At 42.4% G+C, this 21,114-nt stretch overlaps 1 protein-coding gene across 19 annotated transcripts in view; it reads right to left on the bottom strand.

The window, feature by feature from the left end:
* KIAA1217 (KIAA1217 ortholog) overlaps positions 1–21,114 on the bottom strand; it is a 749,802-nt gene that overhangs the window by 138,552 nt on the left and 590,136 nt on the right. For all 19 annotated transcript variants that reach the window (XM_074324916.1, XM_074324914.1, XM_074324912.1 and 16 more), the window contains one exon: positions 8,292–8,490. In XM_074324916.1, coding sequence (XP_074181017.1) covers positions 8,292–8,490 — 199 coding nt within the window. The remainder of the gene's footprint in view (positions 1–8,291; positions 8,491–21,114) is intronic.

The raw sequence follows: 21,114 nt of genomic DNA, 5'->3' as shown, positions 1-21,114 counted from the left end.
GTCTGAGATCAAGGTATCAGCAGGGTTGGTACCTTCTGAGGCCTTTCTTTGTGGCTCGTAGATGGCCATCTGCTCCTTGTGTCCTCACATGATCTTCCCTCTGTATCTGTGTCCTAAACTCTTCACATAAGGACACCAGGCATATTGGATTCGGGCCCACCTGAATGACCTCATTTAACCTTAAGTACCTCTTTAAAAGCCTTATCTCTAAACACAGTCACTTTCTGAGGTACTGGGTGTGGAGACTTCAACTTGTGAGTCTGGGCGACACAATTCAGCCAATATTGACGGCTAAAAGAGTGGCTCAGACTGACAAGAACTGAGGAACCAACATCATGGTGGTGCCTCAGGGCCCGCCTGCTGTCATGCTCAAAAGCTTTTGAATGCAGTGAATCCTTGGTGGTCCAGACAGGACCTCGTTTCCTGACCCCAAGGTGGCTTAGGTGTGATCCCAAATCACAGAGCTAACCTGAGAAATCTGGACGGGAAGTGACCTGAACCCTTCACTAACTCCTTTACCTCAGAAGACATACGTCTACGCTCTAGCAATGCAGAATGTGTGGTGTGCCTTCCTGTGTTCTTACACTCCTCCTAAAATAGAAGAAGCTGCCAAAAATTTCCGTTTCCAGATGTCAGCAAGCATCCCTCTGGAAGCCACTTCTAGGATGAGTACCAAGGATGGAGTTCTATTTGAGTGTATGACAAAAAGCTGGCTTGCATCTTAATATTTTGACTATTTCATAGACTATCCTTTAAAGCTGGTGCAAAAAAATGTGTGGGAACTCTTACATAATTAGATGGACATAAAGAATTATATTTTAAAGTCAGTTTTTAAAGAATTAATAAATTAACTTGGCAAAAAACTTTTAAGTGTGCAATAAATCTTGCATTTACCAAAAAAATAGCAAGACACAGTCAAGAGATTTTAGGTAGAGTTTTCCTAGCAAAGTGAAATAAGAGAATGATAAACTAAATCTTTTCCCATAAGTAGTTTAGGCACATTTTGATCATGTCTCTTATTCTAACCAAACCATAGCAAAGCATATTAAAGTATGTCATCTGAATCTAGATATTTCCAATCTTATTCCTGCAGAGAGTACAGAATAACAGCTGGTGTTATTAGAACATATTAAAAATTAGAATTTTGTCACCATGGGAGAGATTCCTTCTCTAACTCTTTTTTGCCATTAAGCGTCCTACAGTGACCTGCCCCTCAAAATTTCCTATCCATCTGAAGTTACCCACCCTGCTGAGACACATAATAGCCAAGGACAAACCATCTGAGGTTCAGGTCAATTATCAAGACTATATCAACTCTTTCTATGTATCAGATTAGATCCATCAGAAATTTACAGAGTTCAAAAAACAAGGGCTTCATGCTATGCCCTTGGATTTTGAGGTTTTACTTAAAGATGTAGCTATGTGAAAAACCTTTTCATAAAACAACTGTTAAATACAACTGTTACTACATAATACAATGTCAACATTAAGATATAGGAGTTCTTGGGTTATAATGCTTTAAAACTTTTTTTTCCCCTAATGAGCTGGTATAAACCCCTTCTTAAATAATGAAATCCACTTGACTCATTACATTTCTCCTTTTATCTTCTTCTTTTTTTTTTTTTCTCTTGGCTGCAATTACAGCAATTATCCTTATCTTAATTTTTCTGGCACACATATTGTGCCCAACTGCTACTTCTATTAATTCTTATTTTAACGGCTCTTATATACTTTTATTGTTTTTGAATAAGCCAAATCAAATCTATTTTGGATGTAGAGAGGTATAAATAACAGATAAAACTTGCCTTACTTCCTTTCATGCTGTCTTATGAAACTTGATAAAAAAGTTCTTTACTGAATAAGAGTATTGTTTATATCAGTAAAAAAGCATAGACATCATCTAGGTGTCTGGGTTAGGATGGGGTATCATGGCTGTGGCAGAGAGAGAAAGGAATATTTCACAATGGCTTATTGGCGGATTGATTTTCTGAAATGGCTTTGGAAATTAAACCCCACAATCCCATAACCAGTTATTTAACCTCATAGCTCCAGCTGCAGTACTGAAATGTTTTATATTAACTTGATGGAAAGGTGACCTGAAATCCAGGTTTAGCAATATCCAGCTGTAAAGGAAGAAAGATAAACAGCAGAACCCAAGCCTTCTTCCGAGACTCCTCATTGTTACCCACCTACCCAACGACGATGCTACAAAATAATGGTGACTCGGGGAGGGCTCCGACTTTTGAAATCAGACAAGTCTTCTATTTACCTCTGTTGATGCTTTTCCTACCAAAGTAATCCCAGAGATATTGGTAAAGGCCATTGACCGCCTTAGGTGCCTTATTAATTAAACGATTTCTTCAAAGTCCGAGGAATCCATTCTAGAGGTTCATCCCAGGAATTTTAATATTTAATAGTAAGAGATTTCAAAAGACATCAGACTAACTTGATTTGTGTTTTTTTTTTACTTTGCTTGTTTTAAGTAAGCACAAACACATCAGGAGCCTACACAATCTTTTATAAGAACATTCTTTCTTCCTAGTGAACTGAGAGCCATGTGGATAAACTTGAATACGCCTTCTCTCAGAAAACATCACATACGTATGAAAATCCAAGCTTATAAAGGAAAATCGGGGGTGATTACTTGTATCACAACAACTGTTTCACTATACCAGAGGATTTCTTGAAATATCCCTTTCAGTTGTTAATTCCCAACCCCGAATCCATTTTTCTTTTCTTAAAGATTGACTCAGTTTACAAAAACTACCTTTCATTCATTACAGTAAGTGCTAGAAAGGTAAGAGGTAATCTTTTTGACTCACCTAATACAGCCAAATTAAAGTCCTCAAGAACTCCTGTTGTACAGAAAATTTTTGGTAACTTTCTTCCTCTCTCTTTTTCTCCTCTCCTTCTTTCCTTCTTCCTTTTCTCCTCCTCCTCCTCCTCTTCTTCCTCTCTCTCTCTTTTCTTCTCCCATTCCCCTGGTCTATTTAATGTTTTTACTGTGCATGTGTGTGTTAGCACTTTAGCATAGCTCATTTTTCATATGAAATATTATATGAAATTGCAATATTTATAACAGAGAAAACTCCACAGAACTCCAGAGTTCTGAGGAACACAGTCTGAAAACCACATCTCCAGTTCATGGCCAAGTCTCTAGAAGTCATCCATCTGTACCTAACGGTACTTGTCCTGTTTTCTGAAACATGCAGACCAGGCAATGCTATAATTTCTACAAATACAGTAAATCATATCCCTTGTATCAGTCAGGGCTCAGTAGCAGAGAACTGAGCTAGTTTACGCAAATACAGATTTACTCAATGGCTTGCAGATTCATCGGGCTGATTTCACTGTAGAACTGGGACATCACAGAACTCTTTTGACAAAGAGGAAGCTTCCTGCCACCTTGGACAGCTGTGACTCCAAAGCCATACTGTCTTGAGCAGGAAGCTGCCGGTAGGTACTATTGGAAGGTCAGGCCACATCTGCACCCTCAGTACTAGAAAAATGGATGCCTGGCATCCCAATTCTCAATGTCATTAAGCTAGTGACAATGCCCTTGGATCTTGGCAAATAATGCTGAAGAAAACCCAAAAGTCTCCACAAATGTCTTGGTTCCTATTTCTGGAATGCAGTGCATTTGCTATTCCAGAATGAGTCTGCTTTCCAGCCTTGGCAGTAAAGGAAGACAAAGCAGGAGGAGGCTGGAGTGGACTATGCCATCCAGTCACCATATCCACCTCCCTCCATCCCCTTAGTTTGCATGCTAGAGAAAATACTCTGACCTTTCTTTGATAGCAGGCTGAAAAGGTCAGGAATGCGCCCCAGGCCTACTGACCTGCTAGGAAACCCTCTTCTGTAAATTTTTGCTTTTAATATTACATTTCAATCACTATTAGTGCTTAGAAAAAACAAATTTCATAAATGTTTCAATTACTCTATAAAAGCAACACTGCTTTTCACTTGTCTGAAAGTTATTTCTTTTTTTAACTGTCCAAGGGATAAACATCACACTCAAGTGGTCTATTAAGAGTCTTACAGTCTTTGCTCATAACCCTTCTTGGCTTTCCACGTGGTAGATAGAGGTTTCCTCAATCCTTTGCTCCAACCTCCTACCCACCTTTGTGCACAGGAGGGAAGATTCTAGCAACCACGAACCTTTTGTTCCTCAAAAAACCCCTATCCCCATACCCCCGGGAATGGACACTATCACTGTTACCACCTTGGAATAAAAGAACAGCCACACAGATGCTCTACAATTCACATGAGTGGGGAAAGTTCTCCCCCAATTACTCTAACATTTTCCCAAACCATTTAAAATCATTCTTGCTTGTTGACTCTGCGATTTTAAGAGACATTTGTTATAGAAATGGCAATACTTCTGGTCCCTGGGCTGGTTATTAAGGGAGGTCTCTTTTTCTAAGTCTCACACCTTATACAAAAATTAACTCCAAATAGATCATGGACGTAAGTGTAAAATACAAAACCATAAAACTTTTAGAAAAACAGTAAGAGCTATTATTCAGAACCTTGAGTTTTATGAAGAGTTCTTACATGACACCAAATGCACAATCCATAAAAGGGAAAATTGATAATAGTGGACCTTATCCAAAAGACCCCATTAAAATGATGAAAAGACAAGCTAACCATTCAGAATATGGTCAACACAGGCATCTGGCTACAGAGAGAAGGAAGTGCCGCTGCCTTTCTTGTTTTTACATGAGTTTTATTTTCAAATTCCTTACTGCACACAGAAGGGTGGGAACGTTTTGTGGCTACTCTTTCCCCACGGCTGACTGTGGAGCAGCCAGACAGCAGCCCCGCTGATGGTCTGGTCACATTCCAGACAAGCATTTGTAAGACAGCGATAATTAAAAGGCAACGACCCCAGCATTGAGACCCAGACCTAATATCAGCAGGGCAGTTTCTCATGGAAATTATTTCTAAAACCAAATTCTACCCCAAAGGGGTTTGTACTTTATTTTGTAGATTTCCTTTCTCCTAATTGTCTCCATTTTCACTAAAGAGAGAGGGAAGGAGACAGGGTATAAATTCTACCAAGAAGAATTTCATTTGGGCTGCGGATGGGTGGAGTGGTCGGGGCACCCAGCATTCGGCAGAAGTAAAGATTTAGAGGTGTAGATCATTGGAACCTGGTCATGTTATAAATCAGAGCCACTGAGCACATTTGTTTCTTGACTTTTGTGCTTGGTAAACCTCAGGAATGACTAGTTTGCCCTCAGTATCAGGACTCGTGTGCTCTGCTGCCGTTTCCTCCGGCCTGCAGTGCCAGAACACCTCTCTCTCTAAATGAGAAGCTTACATCCTGCATGGAGGACAGCATCTGAGGGAGAGTATTATATAGACACCAGTAATGCCTAAGTTCTCTGTTCTAAACCACACCTTGCGGCTCTCCCTTCTCTCTGCTCCATGTCTCCTTACAGACTCTGTGAAAGCACCCAGCCTCCCTGTGCTCCTCCCATCCCCTAGATATGCTAAACTAATAGAAGGCAGGAATCAGTCAAGTGGGAAAATAATTAAGCAGGCAGGTTTATCTCTAGGCACAGACTGCCTAAAGTGAGGGGACTTTTCATCCCCTCCAGGGAGTGGGAGTGGATTGAGGATCCACCCTCAGGGTGCCCAGGCCTCCCCCCTGCATTGCCTGAGCTGGGGAAGGTCTCAAGTGACACACTGCACATGTGCAGAGGCAAAGCCTGGGAACTGGGCTTTCCCTACTCAGCCTCTTTCCGGGCTGTGTGGGGACAGGCCACAGAAGTGGTATGTGACCTTCTTGGGGTGACACGCGGGGCAAACACTAGGGTGAGGCGAGTGAGACACTTTCTCCAGGTGCAAAATTTAAGGGGCCCCAAAATAGTCAGTAATCAAGATCAATAATAATTTAATGCAATATTTTTAAAAATCACAATTAATGCAAAAATCTATGATGAACAAACTACGAAAATTTTAAATAAAGACAGGATCAACAGGGCTTTGGAAGAGATCTTAAAATTCTGTGGATTAAGTTAAAATAACAATATACAGATACTAAAAGATACCCTGCTCTTCCTAGGAGCCCATGTCTGAGTATTTGATAAAGCCAGGCACACAGGGGTTTTCCTGAACACAAAGCTGAATGAGGCCCCTGGCAGGGACACCGTGTTTAGACTCTCCCTGACTCATACTTTCCTGTTTATTTCCCATTCTGGCTCAACTGAATTACTCCACAAGGCCAGGTGCAGCAGGGAGGACATTCTGAAACAGGCCACGAAGTGGAGGTCAAGGGCAGCACCAATCCCGCTACCCCAGTGCCAGTGCATGTTCTGGAACCATGGCTCCCCTCCAGTGGACACACTTCTCATCCCTCTCCTTTCACTGTGTTCCTTTGTTTCTAGCTAGGAGTTGTGAAAAATCACAGGCCAAAAGCCCCTCATGGAGTTGGAAGACTATGGATGCACTTTTTAATCTGCTGTGACTCTGTGTGTGCCAGAATTTTCCAGCAAGGTGTGCTTGGAGGAAAACTGAGTGTTTTGCAAAAGGGCAGCCACCCTAAGAGCAAACACCAGCCACACGCAGCAATTCCTAGGGCAAGGTGCCGCGAGCTCCTGCAGCCTCTCCTCCCCGAGGCTTGCTTCCTGAGCGCTGCCAGTGTCCACCTGCACTGCCAACTGCACTTGGCTGCCCTGGGAAGTTCCCGCCTGCAAGACAAAGGGCCCACTGTCCCACAGGCTCAACATTCCCCAGGTATGGGGACAGGCACAGAGGCATTTATTCTTATCTTCCATTTATTTTGCAAAGCACAGGCTGTCTTTACAGAGACCTGAACCTCACTCATTTCCTGCAAAGCACAAAGGAGAAATTCCATTTGTTAACTGGCTCCTCTGGCTTCTGCCTCAAGGTGAGCAGGTGAGTTTAAGTGAGCACAGAGCTAGCTCCATAATCCAGATGGAAAGCTCCAGCCTGGTGCTAGTGGGGCAGTCTGTGTCATCCTGACACTGTCCTGGCTGAGTCTGCTCCTTGGAGTGTATCACATCCCGGCGTGCCCCTGCCTTCATTTGTAAATGAGGCAATAGGGACTGGAGGCCTAGACTTCCTGCTTCTACAATTTAATTAATTATGTGACCTCAAAAAAAAAAAGATTTTCTGTGGCTTTCTTCTCTCATTTGTAAAACAAGGACCCTGGGTCATTAAGCTAAGATGAAGTATACAAAATTTAATGTTAAAAATTAATATTGATAATGCAAATAATAATAGAGTTTGGGTTCTTTTGTTTTATTTTTTTTAGGACAGTGTCTGTTCTCATTGTCATTTGCAACTGAAGAAGTAAAATCAGATGCCACCTCACATCTTTCTTCTCTTTTCTTTTTCTCCAAACAAGGCATTTGCTAGGTTTTGTGGGGCAGCATTCAGCTGTCTTCTGCAGGGACCAGACCCTGAAGCCTTTGTTGCACTGACCCTGTTCCTGCCCCCTCATTCTCCTGACCCCATCTGTCTGCAAACACAGGTACCAAGTGTTTGTAATGGCAGGTTAAGCATAGGAAACACGAGCACAACTGGCAAAGAGTTCCAAGTTTTCATAATCTGTACATTTTGTTAAAGGGCCAGGGAAAAAAAAAGCAGAGCAGGACAGAAAGTGAATATCCAATAAGAGAAAGCACATGATAAGTGGTAAGGCAGAAAGAGGGAATCGTCCTGTTTTTCTTAAAAGCTTGTTGAGAAGAAAAGCTGTGCCAACCGTGTGCCAAGCCCCTCCATCCTTTCGTGTGGTGGTGGCATGAACAGCCTTGAGTTTACAGCTTTTACTAACAGTCATGGAAGTTTGGGCCCCACTGTGCCTCTTCTTCCTGGAGCCATTCAGACCCCCCACCCCCACCCCGGACTGCCCAACAGTGGCGTGGGGCTGCTGCAAACCCATATCACAAGGCTCATAATGCAACTGTCCAGACTCCTGAGACGGGGAAGGGGTTCCTGAGAAACGACACCCATTCTGCAGTCTGTCCTCTGCTATTCCCTACACCAGGAGCTTAGTTAGGCGAGTACTGCTAGCCTCTTGGCTTGAGTGGCTAACCCCAGCCAGGTCTGAAAGGGCCCAGCCGAGAAGACGTCTTCGATTTGCTGCTTCCCCAGCAGGCAAGTCTTCATGCTTGATGTTCAATCAACAAAGTGTCTCAGTACTTGTGTTTTTACACATCAAGATCAACTTAACATTCGGATGCAGGGGTATGTGTTCAGAAATACAAGAATACACACATGCTATACTAAAGGAGCATCAGAAACTGCTTTTTGAGGCTCACCCAGAGATCTTTCTTTTGTCTGGTTGGTCGACCTCACCACCGGAAGGCTTGCTCGAGTCCGGCTGCCTCTGGAAAAAGGACTTGGAACTTCTCCCTCAGACATGGCTTCCAAAGAATCACCAGAGGTCTCTGATAGATGCTCGATTGGGTCGCCCAAATTGGGAGGTTGAGGACTGTGAGACAATTTGGGGCTTCTTGTCTGCAAAAGGATTTGAAAATGGGAAAACAGACTATTATTAATTATGCTGAAAACATTTTCAATTTATCAAGGTCTGCCAAGCTACAAACAATATAGCAAGGGGAAGTTTATCAGAAGGACAGGATAGAAAGAACTAAAGACCCTTCAGAACTAAAGACGCTTTAGAACTCTTTAGTTCTTTAGAACTTAAGAACAAAGTGGATCAAAGTGTCAGTTGTGAAAGCTACTGAAAAAAAAACGTATTGCCCCTGAGTATTCCATTAAGACTTTCATCACTGGACGTCTACTGTATAAATGCCATTTTGAACAAGGAGTTGAGGACAAGCCACATTATAGGAAAGAATGATGGCAAATCAATTCCTTTTGCCAGACAAATTCTAACAGTTACCACAACAGATGGGATTGTACACATTTATATACAGCCACGTGCCCTGTAAGGATGTGTTGGTCAGTGACGGACTGCATATATGACAGTGGTCCCACCAGATTATAATAGCATAGGTGTGTAGTAGGCCACGCCCTCTAGGTTTCTGTCAGTGCACTCTGTGATGTTCGCACAATGACAAAAACCACCTAACGACACAGTCCGCGTATCCGCATCATTAAGAGGTGCGTGACTGTTTACCTAAATGTATGATGCACTTACACCAGAGTACACTGAACACAACCAGTCCTTTAAAGTCTCATGTCAAGACTATTTCCAAAATCAGTCAACCAGAACGGTGAGGGAGATATTTACATTACAGCTGAATTTTTCTTTAGAGGCACAAATCCCATAACTAAGATCGTCTCGCTTTGGTTATTACCTCTCCAATCAGCAGAAAGTATCTATAATAACTCACACATACAAAATATGTAATTGAATTTCTCTCTCAGTTGTCTATATTGTAATGGCAGGAAGCTGATTCCTTGACCATATACTACCAGTTGAGCACTTTTGGAGATGCAGAAAAACAGACATGTTGCCTGATATCAAAGAGTTTCAAAACTAATCAGTAAAATTACTGAAGGACAACAAATAACACAAGATATTGTTTAGTTAGATGTAAACTATGAACTGTGTGGTATATCCATTCATCCTTTCAACAGACACCTTTCTGAGCACCCACCATGTTCCAGGCACTGTGCTAGGAACTGGGGACAGAATTATGCACAAAACAGACATGATCTCAACTTCATGGTGCTTACAGTCTAGTCAGGGGACGACACTAAAGACAAATTAAAAGTGCAATAAGAGAGTGTAACCCAGATGGTGGTGGTGGTGGTGGGAGGTAAATATGGATGTAGGGTGGGAAAAGCATGTAAACTGTAATCTCAAGAAACAGGGAGGTTGGGAGGAAGGGGCAAACCACAGGGGAGGGATGGAAAGCAGGAAAGCCATTCCAGATAAAGGGAACAGTATATGCCAAATCCCTGAGGCAGCAGGAAGGGGCAAGCACTGGAGGCTTGGTGGGGCTGGGGTCCAGCAGAGACCAGAACACACACAGCCTTGGTTGGAGTCAAGGTGAGAATTCTCAACTTGACTCTAAGGTACCTGAACAGCATTGAGGTACGTTAGGCAGGTTTAAAAAGATCACTCTGGCTATTATGCAGAAGCTGTAGATTATACATGTGGAAGTTCAGAGAAAAGGAGTCAGTGAAACTGGGGAGATTAGGTCGAATGAATGCATTATCTCAGCTTTCCCCTCTTGCACCACTCACTTGACTTGAATTACATGATTCCAGGAACCTTCCAGAAGGCAAACACATCTGAAATAATCAGGTGAGTTTTCACTTAAATGGCAGAGGTGCAAACGGGCTGATGGTAGGATATAGGAAATTATACACACACACACACACACACACACACTGGCAGTGTCCCTGGTAGCATTCCTTCATTCCCTTTAAGTCTTCCTAAGGAAGCCAACGCGTTCTGAAGTTAAGCACCAAAGCACTTCACTCTCAAGGCAGGACCAGCTTCGTGGGTATACAGCCTGGGCAGTCACACAGGGCCCCATCCTTGAAAGGGTTTCGTGCCTGGTTTCATGCTCTGCTGTTGTCTTGAAATTCGTAACAAGGGACACTGAAAATTGTATAGCTGGAACCGCCTCAAGGCTTCGGCTCCAGAACTCTTTCAGCAATGGCCAGATATGCCTGGTACTCTAGGGGAACACTTTCAGGTATGATGATCAGCTTCTTTCCCATCCTTCCTGCTAGAAGTCCAAGGACATCCCTCTCAGCAGTAACGCTAATGCATCATCCAGACACTGGCACCTTGCTACACCTCTCACGACCTTTTCATAGGCGGAAACAGGAGTAAGGTCAGAATCTAGTCCCCTGAGCTGGGATGTGGCTTCGGGGACATGGTCAACCTGGGTGTGCCATAGGAAGCTCTCAGCTCAGATTACATGCTGATATCATGGCCAGAAAGGACAGCTAAATTGTGTCTTTACGTTAATTTTTTCTGTGCAAGCCCCTAAAGTGGTTTATTCCCAGATTTATTTCTCGTGAAGCCTTCTTCTGTTACAGAGCTTGGCATCTGGCTCTGGCACTGTTGAAGAGTATTATTTGACTGGAAAAATCAACTCCACATTACTGCCCAGCTCACCAAAATTTACATAAATTCATATAGTCCTCAATGAAGTTATGTTGAGCAATGAACCTAGTTACTATGCTCAGAATATCAAGCTAAGATGTCCTCATCCCCATCCCTGACCTTTTTAAAAAAAGACATTGTTTAGCAAAACAACCAAGAAATAATATTACTTGAAGTAACATGGCTTCATTTACAACCTCTGCTGTTTAGGTATCTTTGCCTACAGCAGACAAAATACATTCGATGAGTGGTCATTTTCCATTGCAAAAGGCAATAATCCTTGAAGAATAGCAAAAGTAAATTTCTACTTCTTGTTCAGGGTCATCATGGTGGTACTAATGTATAAAAATAAAGATGTAAGGGCTCAATCTTTTTTTTAAACTTCCTGTACACAGCTACTCAGTTCCAAATATAAATTGCTTCTCTTGTTTTTATGTCATTCACTTCCTCCCTGCAAACCATCACTGCATATTAGCAATCTCCTCACACGGTATCCTACCCTCAGATGCCAGCTCACTGCTGAGACATCAGTTAGTGCAGAGAAAAGACAGTGGAAATTTCTGACACTAGTGTCAGATACTCTGTGATTTGATATGTGAAAAGTTAAAAAGCATTTGATTTGCAACAGGGACTCAGAACTCAGCACAGTGTTGGGCTGCAGAGGTTAGAAGAGCTGTATATTGTTCTTGAGCTCATAATGCATGTAAGGTATATTTGGGGGCCAAGGATAATATACAATTAACACTTGGACAAGAAGAGCTAAGAGGTCTGTCACTGTGAGTGAAGAAAGGGTTTGTGGGGATAACTGCTGACATTATAGGGTGAGCTGGGAGACAAGAAGAACTCAGGTAAGGAAGTGCTAAGGAATGCCCCGAACTAAGTCACACCCCCATGTTCTCAGGTCTTCATGCATTCAAGGGGCATACAGACAAGGTGGGACGACTGGCCTCTTAACACGTTGCGTACGGATCACGAGAATCTTCGTTTTTTTCTGAGCCATGCGTTAAGGATGGATAACGAGAATTCTCGTTTTTACTGTTGACTCTTTTTACTTTGCACATTGTATTGAATTATTTGTGTTTCGTTAATAACAAAGGAAGCTGCTTTCTGCAGTATCACACCAGGAGAGATTACTAACATCATAGGTGAGTAAATCCTAAAAAATTCCATAGAAAAATAATAAATGACATAGAAGCATTTACGCTTTAAAGAGAAGAGTGCATTTTAAAGTAGTTTCTTTTAAAAACCTGCCGGAACAGAGGGGTATGAGGGATTTAAACCCCGCCGTACGCAACGTGTTAAGAACAAAAAAAATGGAATTAATTAGAAGGAGTTAATTGCAAGGGCTTCACACTGCACTGGAATCAGAAACTGGGATACCCAAGGGCCCAGGTAGCTCCAGGTTTTTTTTTTTTGTTATCCTTCAGGCTTTCCCATTGAGTTCCTGGGGGTCTCCATTGTCCTATGCAGATCTGCTTCATCCTTTCTCTGTGCATTCTTAATCTGTTTCACGTTCCCTGTCCATTTCAGCTGCAGCTTCATATGACTTCACATTTCAAGTTCTCAATAGACACTAAATACCTCCTCTGCCCCAGGTTTGCATTTCCTGAAGAGAGAATAGGATTGGTCCAGCTAAGATCACGTGACTACTGCTTGGTCCAGTCAGCTGAGACGGCTGAGAATGGTGACCATAGAGTGAAAGGGGGTTACTACTAATAATGACTCTAGAGCAACAGGTGCAAAGCAGGACTGTCCTGGGGAAGCTGCAATGTATGTTCATCCTGGATATGGAACATTGGGTTTCAGGGGCTTATTCATGTGGGCAGGGAGGAATTCCTTAGAGAAAGGGGACATTGTTGGGGGGCAGGAACCCTTTCAAAGATGGCTAAATGTCAATTCAACAGATAAAAGTGGAACTTTTTCATGTGTGCAATTACTGGAGAGGGTTGCAAGAGGCATAATCTTGCTACAAAGCTGCCTGTAGAAACAGATAAGCTGGTAGGTATCTGCTACTTAGTTCAGAGAGCAGAGAAAGAGGTCAGACTCTGTGTCTGAGCGTGCACAGTGGAGAAACTCTTAACACGTTGCGTACGGCATGGTTTAAATCCACATACCCCTCTGTTCCGGCAGGTTTTTAAAAGAAACTACTTTAAAATGCACTCTTCTCTTTAAAGCGTAAATGCTTCTATGTCATTTATTATTTTTCTATGGAATTTTTTAGGATTTACTCACCTATGATGTTAGTAATCTCTCCTGGTGTGATACTGCAGAAAGCAGCTTCCTTTGTTATTAACGAAACACAAATAATTCAATACAATGTGCAAAGTAAAAAGATCAAGAGTAAAAACGAGAATTCTCATTACCCGTCCTTAACGCATGGCTCAGAAAAAAACGAAGATTCTCGTGATCCATAGGCAACGTGTTAAACTAGTCTGAGATGACTGTGCTTGCAAGGAAACCATCACTGACAAAGACCAATTTTAACAACTCCTCTGACCAGGCTGCTACGACGTTCACACATTTATAATATTAGTAATAACCATGGAGAAAGCTGAATTCTCCATAGCAATAATTCCCATTATTTTATATTTCATAGATTAAACTTTCTCTAAAAAAAAGTTATGGAGGAGGGTACAATATAGGGTTACCAAGATTTTTTTTTCAGAGTTAGGGGCATCCAAAAATGCCCTGTCTATTAAAAATATCACTCTGTATATGGTATCATTATTACCATGAGAAAAGGAAAAACATTTTAACACCAAAGAAGAGAAGATAGAATGCTCACCTAATTTCAGATTTGGCCTAATAAAAAAAAGTCCTTCTGTTAGGAGTTATTTATTGTTCCCATTCTGGCCCAAGTGGAGCCTTTTCTCAGTCAGGCATCGTCTACAGTGTGGCATTTAGAGCTTCTACCCTAAGCTGCTGAGGGAAGAGCTGTCCCTAAAACTGGGGAAGATACGTGAAGCACGGACTGGTGGAAATGCTTTCTGAGCCACCTGAGTAGGACTTAAGGGTCTGGAAGGCTGGATTTCCTTCTGTGCCTCATGGGAACCCATGAGACCAACCAATCTCCCTCTGTTTCCATCACAAACTTCTAGAGTTTTCCCCCAAACAATCAAGCGACCCCAAACGTACAAATCCAAATAGGAAGTCCTTTAGGGTCATGCAGGAAGGGGTGGTCTGCGTAACCAGGCCACCTGAACCTCACTTGTCATTGCCAGTTTTTTCTTATACAAAGAGGGCTTTCTACCACCAAGAGACGCTAGGGTCACAGGTTTCACACAGGTCCCTCACTGCTTCATCTGCGGCATGTGCAGACTCTCTCTCCATGAATATTCTCTGCTTAATGAAGAGGTGAGGGAAGAGAGGAAGGAACTAACTGAGAGGCTGCTGCACTGAGTTAGCTGACTGACATGTGGTGCTCTCATTTAACCCTCATTGCAACGTCACTGCAAAATACTGGTGACCATTGAGAAAACAATGAAATTCTAGCACGTGTAGGAACTGGGACCAAGTCTGTAGGATTCTGGAGCTGACACTCAGTGGTAAGGTCATTTAACCGGGAGTCTGAAGAGGTTGGCTCTAGATCAGCTTCTATAAAAACTGAGCGATATACAACCTAAGTCACAGTTCTCATCTGTAAAGACCAGAGGTTGAATTCGTTGGTAGTTAGTCCTTTCAGGACTACAATTTCAAAACTTGAAGATATAACAGCACACACAGAAGAAAAAGAATCATGTCACCCAGGAAACTTTAGTTTGCTGAGATTTCCTTCCAATTATTCACCCTATAGTTCTTGCTCTATAGAAATATGCAGCTAGCTAGCACCAGGATCGAGGTTTCTGCATTTATTTTTCAAGTCATGCAACACAGTTGCCCAGCATTAATTTTTAAGACTGCTGTACTTGTGTTTTTATCATCATGAAAAAATATTTGTTGAAATGTTCACTAAGAGCATTATGCTGTACTAGGGGCTCATTCTTTGCAATGTTGTATTTGGAGACCAAAGCCAAAGAGAAAAAAGTTAGAGCTAGAGGCATTGATAATGTTTTTTCACTTCCATTTTCCAGACCCTTTAAACTCGAAAGTGAAATACTGAGATCCAGAGAATGAAAGCTGCAAATGTAGATTTACGTAATATGTTAACTATAGGGAACAGTGGGGTGTCTGGTTAGCCCACTTCGCTTCAGATTACGTTATACTTTGTGAAGAAAACTCAAATTGCCTTACTGAAGTTTTACTTCATCCTAATTAATGCCCAATTTGCCACAGAGTATTCGGAAATATAATTAAGCATCCCACATGGAAATGTATTCGGAATGACTCATTATCCTAACACTCATTAACTGACATGGTTAATTTAATCATGACATTCAGACACTTTCACCCCATTTCTTGCACTTGTGAAGCTTGCAACTCCAACCTAGTCTAAATTCTGAATTCAATTAAGAGAACTTTTTAGTTGTTAGGTACTCTTATGAAAGATTCCAGGAGCAAAATGTTAGAAGTTAACAAACAATGGATCATGCCAGACTTTAGTTTTCTCGACTCTAGCCTCAAATTGTAACGATGAATGGTCTAAGCTTCTAAATTTGCTGACAGAGTCCTTTCCTGAACCACCATGCTGTCACTTTCCTCCCTTCTTTGTCCTCCTTGTTTCTGAAGTCTGAGGCCTCAGCTGGTTTAGGGTCTGGGGATGGGAAGAAACACAAAGGCTCACATAAGGCATACCTGGCTTCCATCCCATCTCCCGTCCTCACATAAGCCCATCCCAGGTCACTGAACCAGCTGAGAGCCTCTCCTTTTCTGCCCGCCACCTGCATTCTCAGGTGAGTCCTGGGACCCACAGCCAAGTGTGATCTGAAGCAACAGGCCTTGGTCTTCATGTGGCTCCTTGGCCACTTCCCACCATGTCTGTGACTGATGGCCAGAAAAACACAACCCTCAGTGCCAGTCTTAGGCTAATGGCCAATCTGGGAAATAGCCTGAGGACATCCACAGCTCTAGAAAGCAACAGGTGGATGTGAGAGCGCAACACAAATGTAAGAGAGAACTTCACTTAGTTGTAGGACAGCTATGAAACTTTGGGGTAGACCCGCACTAAAAGCTTGGAGAAGAAATCAGCTTTTGTTTTTAATAGAAAATTTGGTGCAAGCACTAAAGGGTCCTGCTGTTGTTATAAACACACACATTGAGCGTTTAGTGTATACCGAGGCACTCCATGTGAGCAATCTGTGGACATATGCCAGGTTGCCTAGTAACCAGGAACTTCTGGGCTTGACAATGAGAGGACATATTTGCACACGCACCCCCACCACCACCACCACCTTAAGGCCAACTTCCACTTGTGTGTATCTGAGATTCTCATACGTCTCTCCTACCTTAAGTTTAGCTCTGAACATTCATATTCCCCTTCTCCAGCTTGGACAAAGGACAAGCATTTTCTCTAAGATTTATTTTGATGAATTATCCTTGATAAACTCAGCTTAAACCCTGTTTCTTCAAGGGTAATATTTCAACTTTTTCTTCCCTCCTTCCACTCAAAGAATACCCAGACCTTTTTCATGATTTTCACCTGTGAAAACAGAAAGATGTTTGGTCTGGAATAAAATCAGACGATTCAGCAGTTGAGCAAACTACAACTGTGTCTTTTGTTTCCACATTTTCCTTCATCGTGTGTATTACTTCATTATCAGACCAGAAATATGAAAAGGCAGTGATGCCAAGTAGTCACTGCCCATGACCTCCCCGTCTAGAGCCGCTACAGGCATCCATGTGGCGAGGCAGGCACTGGCCTGAGCCAAGCAGGACCCCTCCGCCAACCCACTGTCACCATGCAAAGGCCCCTCCTACACATGCCAAGGAACAAATCACAAGGACATCCGTGTGTGGAAAAGGATGCTTGCTCATTTTTTAAAGTAGCACCACACGACAGAACTACTCTTGTTCGAGTTATTTGTGTGTCAGATTAATCTTTTGAGATATTCTTCATTTATCTTGTCCTTACAGTTGTCAGCAACAAACAAACAAAATTACGGAACATCTACTCCTCTCCCCAAGTTCCCAGGAAAACTGCCAAGTCTCTGTGTTCTAAGGTCTTCCCAGGAAGAAGGGCTGTTAACATTGTCTTTAAGCAGCAGCATCTACCCTGAAGACACTTTCCTCAGATTGGGCTTAGGAGATAAAGGCATTTGGAAAATGAATCTGGAGTTGCCCTTCAGAGGAGGGAAGTTGCTAACTGAGCAGGGAGAGAGTGAATGACTTTCTGGGGCTAGGAAGAGGATGCTAGTTTTGGTGGGGTTGATGGCGGTGGCAGGGTTGGTGGTTGGTGGTGATGGAGCTCTTCAAATTCTGGACACCTGGATTCCATTTACAAGGAGTGACCCCAGCTGGGGCGAAGGATGTGGGGCATGCTTAGAGTGGCTGACACTGGATGTCCAAGCTTAGGAGGCATCGTGGGGAGCCCCACAAGCCCACCTTCAAACAGCCTACACGGGAGGCCACTCACAGTGAGTCCCAGGAGACTCAGAGGCCTTACCCAGTTTTATTGGACTAGACACGCTCCCAAGGATTTCTTTATGACCCCAAGTATGAAAATAATTTTTTAAATATTCCTGAAGACAAGCCAGGTTAACTAGATTTGCAAATATTAAGAAAAGTGATACTTTCTGCATAAGAGTATGAGGGGGAAAATCTGTACTGATTACATCTTTAATAGAATAAATAAATCTAGAAACAACTCAGAAGGCTGGTTAACAAATTACAATGTAGTCATATTATGGAATACTATGCAGTCATAATCAAGATGTTTTTAAGGATTTTTTTTTCTTTTAATAACTCAAGAAACAGAAGCAATGCCAAATATTAGCATTGGTTTTCTTTATATGGTAGTTTTATGAATAGCATAGTTTTTTCTTTATTTCTCCAAAATAAGACGATATTGCTTTGGCACATCAGAGAATTACTAAGTAGCACAATGTCTTTAAAGAGCGAATTAGGGGAAAGGAAGATAGGATCCTTGTCTGTGGTGACCTGAAGATACTCAGCCGCTTCCTGTCATCTCATGTGTATTCCATATGATTAGATGCCAGGTGAAAGGACTTGTCCTTATGGATGAGGATGTGAATTCTTGGGGACAGCACAGGAACAGAGACACATTTTCATTTCCATGCCATGCAACATTTTGCAAGAATCCAGAATTGCATGGATCTCGAATTTCAAAAAAGATACAGTTAAGAAAGAAGAGACAAAAGCCATCAAATAAATTTCAGACATGCAGATAAACTGAACTCTTAAAGAGATAGACTCTCACATCTGTAATTCTGACACCATTACAGTAACTTAATTTTAAGGCTCTTAAAATTTTGACTCCAGGTAAATTTGGAATTTTAACCATTTTCTACAATCTCTCAAATACTTTCCAATTTCTGAACTCCTTCATAGTGTGTAGATAATAACAATTCTTCTTAACTTTTCTTTAAGAGGTTTGGCTATACCTGGAGGAGCAGCTAAAGCCTGTCTGCCCGGCAGACAGGGCATGGGCCCCTCACCACGTCAGCATGCAGGGGGCCTCTTCCACTTCTAGGATTAGACGTCAACTGTTAGCTGCCCACCTGGTGCCGTACCTGTAACATGACATAGACTTGCTTCTGAAATAACACTATGAATTGGCTGCTCTCTGACTTTCCTCCAAAGCCAGAATGAGATAAAGGCTATTTAAAGATAGGAAGGCCTAGCTCACCACCGTCTCTATTTAGCTCCCTTCCAGTCAAGTTAGAAAGTTACACCATCAGCAAGTTCCAAATCCGGATCTGGTTAACTCTGCCCCCAACCGGTTTCAGACACAGATTCCTGCAATTGTTACTTAGTGTTGTGTTTTCCTCTTAAAGGAATTGATAGAAAATAAAAGGCCAGATGAAGAATACTGCTGCTTTTCTGTTGACCCTGGCTATTATGTCAGTAAATCATTGTCCCTTTCATGAAGGCATGGGCAAACCATGTTTCTTTTAGAATTTAAAACAGGAAAATAATCTTGCCCATGGAGGAGTAATAAGTATTACTTTGTCCCATAATGAGAAGTGTATAAAATACATATAAAATACCATTCATATTGGAAAGGCCAAAGCAAATTTAATGTTCAAGCCAATCATAGTTAGTTGCATTCATAAATTTATCTCCTTTTCCTGTGAGCTTTCACCTCTTGATTTTCTGTTTATCCACCTTCATTCTGGTAGATGTCTCTTTATTGCCATCTGCCTTGGCTCAATCAATCAGCCTGTTTATTTTTGAAACAAGAAGGTGTGCATTACAAACAAAGGAGCAGTTTCACAGGCTTTGGCTCCCACCCCTGCTCATTGCCTGAGCAAAGCAGCAGTCACCCATGCCATTCAGAGAGCAGGAATGCACTTAAAAGGCTTCAGGATAAAAGGTGTCCATGTGAGGACGGCTGTTATTATAGTGATGAAAGCAAAGGGACCTGCTTGCAGGCTTTGAAATTTCAAGTCAAATACAACCAACATAACACATCGTGCAAAATATGCACCTCAGAAGGCTCCTGACAAAAAGCATTAGGAAGCTCATCCCTGCAGCCCAGGCTTAAGTTCCATTTGGAAAGGATGTGGGGCCGCAGGCCCAGGGGTGGTGCCTCTAGAGCTTAACTGTCTTGTTGTGAAACCAAAGCAGTTTTCCCTGATAGCAAAGACCTCCTCCCTCATCCTGTCATGAGAAGTCTGAAGATGTCCTCACCACCCCTACAGGGAAGGCCACAGGGAGCTGATCGGAAGGGATACTTGGTGCCAGAGGCCACCAAGTATTTGGGTGCTTGTGGCGAGACCCTCTCCAGATATCTTGGGAGTAGAGTTTGCTGCTACTTTTCAACTCACCTTTCCAAACACGCACTCACCACCAACCACCACCCTCCCAATTTCACTGGAATGATTTTCCAATGAAAAATCACCTTGTGAAAGTTCTGACTGGCTTTTCAGGCTAAAGATACTTTTTTCCTTTAGTCTTCCTATTGGCAAGAATACCACGGTTTGGAGAGACGGAAAGAAGACAAAATTTAGAATAAGAACTTTACTCTTTTGGTCATACTATTCTTACAAAATGCAGACTCCAATCCTGCCACGCGCTGGCAGTGCAGCCCCATAGAAAAGCTTGGTTTTGAACTTTAGTTCTCACTTTTATAAAAGAATAAGAAGAGCTACTTGAAATAGTTGTGATGAGAGGTAAGTGAAAAAAACACACAGGAATTTGTCAACTCTAAATGATGAGAAGCATGTAGCTCCTCTTATGTGATACCACTCTCTACAGGGTGGTTCTAGATGGCTCTGCTCCCTACTCTACTCTGGGGGGGCGGGGGGGGGGGCAAGAGAGGAGGGAGGTGTCCCATGGCTTGTGAGGGTCTATGTGTGAGGAGAGGATACCAACCAATTCCCACCCCCACCCCCTTTTTAACCTTGCCTTTTTCTTGCACTTGTGAAGTCGGTTACTTCCAACTTCAAAATAGAGAATTTGACATCCGCAGAAGCTGAGAGTTCCTCTTTTACCGGAGGGGAGGAAGAGACCCTTCAATTTCCAACCTTAATTTTCATCCCCCTCCTTCTCCAAGTCTAAATCATGTTCAAGTATTAGGAACAACTTCACCATTTCATTCTATTTATATTATGGAAACACAAGAGCGATTTGATAAATGTTTACGTGAAATTAAGTTAAAAGTGTTCTCTCAATATATATAAAATAAAAATTCTCAGTGTTAACAAAATAATAATACATAGTGCTAATCGTAGCTTGTGTATAACTGCCAAAAAAAAAACCTTGTAAAAATTCTCCAGGGCCGGCCTGGTGGCTCAGGCGGTTAGAGCTCCATGCTCCTAACTCCGAAGGCTGCCGGTTCGATTCCCACATGGGCCAGTGGGCTCTCAACCACAAGGTTACCAGTTCAATTCCTGTGGGACAGTGGGCTTCGGCCCCTGCAACTAAGATTGAACATGGCACCTTGAGCTGAGCTGCCTCCCAGATGGCTCAGTTGTTGGTTGGAGTGCGGGCTT

Source organism: Rhinolophus sinicus, linkage group LG02, assembly GCF_036562045.2.
Source record: "Rhinolophus sinicus isolate RSC01 linkage group LG02, ASM3656204v1, whole genome shotgun sequence".
NCBI classification, from domain to species: domain Eukaryota; kingdom Metazoa; phylum Chordata; class Mammalia; order Chiroptera; family Rhinolophidae; genus Rhinolophus; species Rhinolophus sinicus.
This window is presented reverse-complemented; position numbering and strand designations above follow the sequence as displayed.